General features: G+C 48.2%; 1 protein-coding gene across 2 annotated transcripts in view; it reads left to right on the forward strand.

Moving 5' to 3' along the window:
- Positions 1 to 3,915, forward strand: part of Pgm1 (phosphoglucomutase 1) — a 65,157-nt gene extending 61,242 nt beyond the window's left edge. For both annotated transcript variants that reach the window (XM_006974042.2, XM_006974040.4), the window contains exon 11: positions 3,233 to 3,915. In XM_006974042.2, the coding sequence (XP_006974104.1) occupies positions 3,233 to 3,322 (90 nt within the window). In that variant the 3' untranslated portion in view covers positions 3,323 to 3,915. The remainder of the gene's footprint in view (positions 1 to 3,232) is intronic.
- Positions 3,916 to 7,283: the final 3,368 nt, after the last annotated feature.

Raw genomic sequence — 7,283 nt, forward strand, 5'->3', positions numbered from 1 at the left:
AGAGGAGTCTCCCCAAGTGTCTTCCTCACAGCACTCATCTGGGCAGATGCTCTTGAGCCAGAGCTTTGTATCCACTAAGTGTGTAGGGAACAAGGCACATTTGCTCTCTGGGTGGTTCACAGCTCATGTTGTGCCATAAAGGATCAAGACAGGGTACTCTGAAAGATACTCATTGAATGGCAGCTGCTGAAGAATTGAGCAGACGTTTTCCAAAGGCATATAAATGGCCAGGAGGTATGCGAGAAGGAGACCTTGTCACTGGTCATAAGGCCAATGCAAGTGAAAGCCAGAATAAGTTACAGCCCCATCCCTACAGACGGACCACTGCAAAAGGACCCGAGATCAAGTGTTCATGCTGGGGAAAGGGAGCACATTAGTGTGGCAATTTGCAAAAATGGATGACCACCCCCACACACAACAAACAAACCAATTACAAAGAACTTCATTGCAATCAACAATCTTTGCCTGGGTGTGTGTCCAGAGAAATTGGGGGCTTCATGCTGAAGAGATGGCTGCACCTCTTAGCCATTTGCTGGGCAGCTGTGCCCATGGTTCAGCAGATGAAGAGAGAGAGGTGTGACCCAGTCACACAATGCAAAATCACTCTGTCTTGAACGTCAGAGAGTCCTGCCATTTGCAGCCATGTGGTGAACTTGGAGAACGTTATACTGAGCAAAACAGGCCAGTCTCAGAGAGGCAGATGCCATAGGAGGGTATTTACTTGTGGAAGCTAAAAAAAAAAAAATTGAACTCAGACAGAGAGAGAAGGGTCCTTAGCAGGGGCTGGGCAGGCTCAGATGTTAGTTCAAAGGTAGAGACTTTTAGTTAGGTAGGATGCAGGAGTTCTGGAGCGCTCAGAGCCACTTTGATGCCTGTAGTTGGTAATGCTGTATTAAGTGCATTGAGAAAATGTATTGCTAACGTCTTCACCACCACCGTGCCATAGAAGGAACTATGAAGAGATTGGCTGCGTCAGGTAGTTTGACAGTCGTAATTGTACAGCTCCTGTCGGGAGCTGGGGGCTGGCCTGACAGTAGCGTGCTTGCTTAGCTTCCATAAGCCCCACCATTCTGCAAAGGACCAAATTTTTAAAAATTACATGTGATACCTTAAATGTAAAGCAATTTTTATGAAAAAGAAACGAAATAATGTATGTCATGTGTACTTTTGCACAAAGCCTCTTCTCATACCTAATGAAATCTTGTAAAACTCAAGTTTGGAGACTCCTAGTAGAGTGGGTTTGAGCATAAAGGCTGTACAGTTAGTGAGATCTTACTTTCTGTCCTCTTCCTGGCCCTGAAGACCTGAGTACACGGGTGAATTGTTCCATGTCTTTGTGTCTTGCTTTCTTTGTATATAAAATTGTGCAGTGCTAACTTGACATCGTGGTAGGGCTGTGGGGAGACAGAGGACTTTAAATGCTTCATCACTGGGGGTGGCCCGTAAGATCAGCTTCTAAGAAAGGTCCAGTCATGGCTGGAGAGATGCACAGGTTAGGGGCACTTGCTGCTTTCGCAGAGGACACAGTTTTGGTTCCCAGCACTCACTTGGTAGCTCAGAACCATCTATCATTCCGCTTCCAGGGAATCTGACGCTTTATTCTGACCTCCATGGGCACTGGTCATATGTTGCTCAGCTACATACATCAAGGCAAAACACCCATATACATGAAAGAAAGAAATCTTTAAAACATTCAAAATGAAAAATCAAAAGCAGTCCAAGGCTGGTGAGGTGGCTCAGCGGGTGAAGGCACTTGCTACCAAGTCTTACGACCTGAGTTTGAACACATGATGGAAGGGGAAGAACTAGTTTCCCTAAGCCGTCTTTTCACCTCCACATGTGTGCTGTTGTGTGCCTCTGTGCTCATGTATGTTTGCACACACACACACACACAATGTAAAAAAAAAGAACTATTCATTTTCAATTTTTTTTATACTCTAAATTTTTAATTGTAAAAACAAAACCAAGTGTATCGTCTTTTCAAGTATACACTTTAGTAATGTGGCACGCGTTTGCACTGTTCCCAGCAGAGCTGCAGAACCTTGTCATTTTGCAAAGCTGTAAGTCGACCTTTAGGTGGCAGCCTGTTTTGCCGTCGGTCCTCGCAGGATCTGGTCAGGTTCTGCTGTTGGAATCTGACTAGATCCTGTGCACAGTTGCTTTTGTTAAAAAGGGGCTGCAGGAGCCTGCTTCTCTGTCACACTTTTTCCAGCAGCCAGGCCTCAACTTCAGTAATCTTCACATCCTTGTGTGGTTCTGGCTTCCCTAAAACTTGAACCAAGGGCCCTGGGGTCTGCATCACCGGCCCTTAGGATAATAGAGAAAGAGAAAATGAGGAAGGTGGGAGTGTTTATCTCCCTTTTTATCTTCAAGATAAAAGCCTGTCCATGCTAGACAGAAGGAATGAAAAAATATATTTCTTCTGAACCTAATTCCCAGGACGGAGGACCATACAAAAAGCTTGGGGTTTTCTTCGTGCCTGCAGACGCCACCAGCCACCTGGGGAGTGTCTGCCCTTACTCTGTAGTTGCTCTATTGAAGCCCCGAGGGCAGTGGCATGTGGTAGTCTCAGCAGATGGAGCTGGCTTTCCCAGTTAACAGGATCTGATGTAGATAGAAGACAGTAACAGGAAGAAAAGGTCCTGTTCTGGGCCATTTGTGTCCCATCACTACACACCTTCGGTGTGGTATGGTGTCAGTGTCCTCCTCTGTGAAACGGGGAGTTTAACTGTATACATTTCCGTTTGTCTAATATCAAAGATGATTCATTTCAGCAGTGGAATCCACTCCCCCACCCCCAGTGAAAACTAGCTGTGAAGGAGGGGGCTGCATCTGAAAGATCTCTTTGGGTGCAGTGTAAGGATCAGCTCAGATGGTGCAGAAGGACCCAGCTAAGAGAACCGTGTGTTAGCAGGAGCCATGGCAGATGGCTGGAGAGAAGTGGGTACCATGTTAGAGATTTACAGAGTAAGAGTCTCTTAGGCTTGATGGGATGAATGTGGGGAATGTGGAGAGGAGGTATGCAGAATGGTTTGGTTGCTTGCTTTGCAGGGTAGACCCTGGAGTTGGCACATTGAAGCAAGAAGTGCTGGAGGCAGGCTTGGGTTTGCTTTGTTACTTAAAAGAGCTTCAGGTAGCGTGGAGATCTTACATAGGTGGTCGGACTCGTGGACCAAGGATCTGTTTACACAGTGATGGAAAAGGGTCTTTCTTCCCTTTGTGTTTCTCCCAGGTCATGCTGGCTCCCCTGATCTCCATTGCTCTGAAGGTGTCCCAGCTCCAGGAGAGGACGGGACGCACCGCCCCCACTGTCATCACCTAGAAGATGGCCAGACATGGTCCGTCCCCCCAGCCAGGACCCACCCACGACACCTGATGGAAGAGCGTGGACAGAAAGAGTGCATTCGCCTGGGCTTTTTAGGACTTGATTTTTTTTTTTTTTTTAACTTCCTACTTGATAAATAGCCATTTGTGAGGCACTGTCCCTGTATATGGAAAGGGGAAGACAAACCTGAGGTCTGTTCCTTCTCTTGCCCTCTTGAACTGCTGCTGTGCGGGCCTTTGTCCCCTGGCATCAGGTACTGTTTACACCACAGCGTAAAGATTTGGAGGCCGGGGGTCAGCAAGAAGGCCATCTTCTGTTGGCAGTGTGTGCCCATGATGCGGCGGCGGCAGCAAGGCCATCTTCTGCCGATAGGGTGTGCCTGTGACGTGATACTGAAGTTCCCGCTCCACTGTGAAAGTCTCCCCATTTACTGTTTACATGTAACCCAACAGAGTACGGTTTCTGGTGCCTTCTCTCTAATTAGTTTTCCTCCGAGTGAGACGTGCTTGTCTACAGATCTCTGGGTTGTTTTGCAGCGTGGTCCCATCTGCACAGATATTTGGGATATTAAAGCAGAATGCACTACTGTTGCCTGTTGTCTTCTTCACTCTCAACTACAAAGAAAGAAAACAGACTGTCTCCTTGTTTGAGGAAGGGGGATTGTATATTGCTTGGAGGTGGTGGTTTCTTTGATGAGGGGGGATTATATTTTATTTTGATTTCTTAGCCAGAAAAACTTGATTTCTGGGTAAGTTGAAAATCCTTAGATTTAAGAACTCTAATGTTCAATGTCATCAGGGCAGCGACCTCTGGATACTCCCAAGGTTATGGAAGAAAGCTTGGTGCAGTCAATGACTTAGGAAAGAAGATGGTTTTCAGGTCTGGTGGATCTGGTGGAGCAAAACCATATGTATGCTTTGCGGTGCTGGCTGCCCCAGGCCTGCCGAAGAGGCAGAAGAAGAACCCTCAGATCTGAGTAACCTTTACACATTTCTGTCCAGCCCACAAGGAGAACATAGCAGTTAGAAGGGTGGCCTTTAAGCCAAGTGACCTGGGTTTGAGTCATACCTGAGACCTTGAGTGACCTTGGGATGTCATTCCCCTCATCTTCAAGGTGAGATGACAGCAGTTCTAACTTTCGGGGCATGGGGTCCTTACGGGTGTGAACCTGTGAAAGGCAGCGAGCACAGTGTCTGCTCGGCAGTAAGGTGTCCGATAGTCAGGGCTGTGTTGATTCGGAGGAGCATAATTCATTTTATGATTTGCAAGGATCTTGCAACGCAAAGTTACTTTGCTATATTGACCATTCCAGAAAGGGCTCAGCTCTGCATCCCTCCACCAATGCAAGGTGAACTCTCCATTATAGATGTATTATCATTTAACAAGGGAGTCGGCCGACAGCTGAGCCTCACTGAAGATGCTGGTGGTGGTGGTGGTGGTGGTGGTGGTGGGTGCCGCTGTGGCGCTCACTCCGTGCCAGGCACTATTGGAAGTGCTTTCTGTGTGCTCTGGAATGCCCAGTGATTCCATGAGAAAGGTATTCTGAATAATTCCCATGTTGCAGGGGAGTCTCAGTTCCCTCCCAAAGTCACAACCCTTGGAAAAGGGTGGATGACCCAAACAGCGCAACCTCACAGTTCCCCACCGCTTAGCGTTACCGTTTCCACTTCTAGACTGCATCTGACAGCTAGTGGGAAAGGCGTGAAAACCTTATTCTACTTATTAAAGGTTGATAATGTGCATCCAGGTGTTAAGAGACTTAGTTTAACACTACTGTTCCCCCAAAGAGATCAAAACATCTGCATGTATTGGTCTGCCAGGAAATAAATAAATAAATGGTCAGGGGAAAGAAACGACGTACAACATGTATCACTGCCCTCAGACTGCCTGTAGAACTGGCGGGGGGATCAGAGCCAGCGCAGGTAGAATACCATGAGTTGGGAAGGTAAATACCTGCTGCTGGGGTTCATATTTTCCTAGCATCTATTCTGTTTTAAATATTGAGATGCATGCCATCCAGAAACCCTCCAACCAAGAAGTTATCTCCGTTAGTCAGCTCAGCTGAAACCTAGCAGATGTTTCAGCACCTTGCCTTGGGTTCTCAGCTACCGTAAGCAGGGGCTCTTTTCTGACAATGTGTTTTATTTGCTCTTCACAACTCCCTGTCTCTAGAAGGAGCTGCAGACACTCCCAATATTGCAGACACGGGGGTGGCTTTTAAAATGTCCTGCTTGCCCCAGCCCCCAATCAGCAGCTTTTCCTGACTCCACATGGAAGATAAAAGCTGCGCAGATCAGGAGGAAGATGGCTGAAGCCATAGGTGGGTGGGGCAAGGTCACCTTCTGTGGCTGCCGGCTGGAGGGTGGGGCGGGGCCGACAGTGAACCTGGAGGAGGAGTTTGAGAGGCTGGCCTGCAGCAGCAGCCAATACTCCACCTCCCCCAACGATGTGTTTGTTGAGTCATGCTTGTTTTCCTTGGGGTGTGGTGAGGATTGCTGAGAGAAAATTGGGTCAGAATTGCTTGGGGCTCAGCTTGCACACTTCACTTATCCCTCGTCTTGATTTCCTGCTCTCCCTGGAGAAGCAGTTTCCTGCTCAGATGTTCCCCAGCACCCCAACTAGACCAGGCTTCCTACCCTGGGGCCCCCTCAAGGAGAAGGAGGGCAGAGGCCAAGTTCACAGCAGCACTGTTTTCCTTCGGTTCCTCTGCCTCCTCTGTTCCGGATTCCACCCAGCTGGTCCCTGCTGCATTGCGTGACTGTTGAGACGGAAGCTAGCCTCCAGAAAACATGTTCCCATGTACCGGGAACACCCCTCACCATGACCTGACCCCCAAACAAAGTGAGTGGGATGAGGGAGAGCTTACTAATGGTCTCCATGCACATCTTCCCGGCCTGGCAGAGATTCCTCGCCTCCTGGCTTCACTCTCATGTTAATTCTGGTCGGGTTCTACTTGAGCTCTGGAATGCTGAAGTTCAAAGGCCCCTTGACCTGCCTGCCTGCTTACCCTGCTGGCTTCTTTCCCCTTTCCGCCTTCGGAGACACTTGTAGTTTCTTCTCAATGCCTCTCCTGCCTCCAGACCCTCCTGTCTGCTCTCCTCTGCCTCTCCCCAACCATGTCCTCCATACTGTTCTTCCTTGTGTTCCTAATTATACGAGATTTCCCTGCAAAGTTGTTTCCCAAGCCCACATTGTCGCTAACTGATGTTCTTTCCCACTTCAGCCTGGAGCTCCATGGTGGGCAGACTGAGTTCCGTACTGTCCTTCTCCCATGGTCTAAGTTCATGCCTGGTTCTTTTTTTTTTTTTTTTTTTTTTTTTCTCCTCGAGACAGGGTTTCTCCATGTAGTTTTGGTGCCTGTCCTGGATCTTGCTCTGTAGACCAGGCTGGCCTCGAACTCACAGAGATCTGCCTGGCTCTGCCTCCCGAGTGCTGGGGTTAAAGGCGTGTACCACCCGCTGCCCGGCTTCATGCCTGGTTCTTAAAAAACTGTTAGTGTGTTTGCACTGAGTTAGTGAAACCACTTTTCACTCATGGCAATTTCATTATGTTGTGACTTATCTGACTTAAGAGGTAGGAATGTCTTAACTTAGAAGTGAAGTGACCAACTGTCCTGGCTAACCAAGAACTCTTGAGAACCTTTCAAGGCTGAACGTGGGAAAACATCCGGGGGAGGGGATCCTGGTAACAGATCAGAAATACACATCGGGGTCCCTTAGAGTAAGACTTAATTTGATGAATGCAGTGATCGGCATCTGTAGTCCCAGGTACTCAGGAGGCTGAGGCAGAAAGATCTCTGAGTATAAGAGTTCAGGACCAGCCTGGACAAGACAGCAAGATCTCCATTGAGAGAATAGGGGAGGGTTGGGGTTCAGGGTGGGAAAGAATGAAAGAAGAGGAGGAAGAGAAGCAGGGGAGAGGAATGCAGAGGGGGTGGGAAAGGGAGGTGGAGTGATTA

The sequence above is a fragment of the Peromyscus maniculatus genome, chromosome 2, assembly GCF_049852395.1.
Source record: "Peromyscus maniculatus bairdii isolate BWxNUB_F1_BW_parent chromosome 2, HU_Pman_BW_mat_3.1, whole genome shotgun sequence".
Lineage (NCBI taxonomy): Eukaryota > Metazoa > Chordata > Mammalia > Rodentia > Cricetidae > Peromyscus > Peromyscus maniculatus.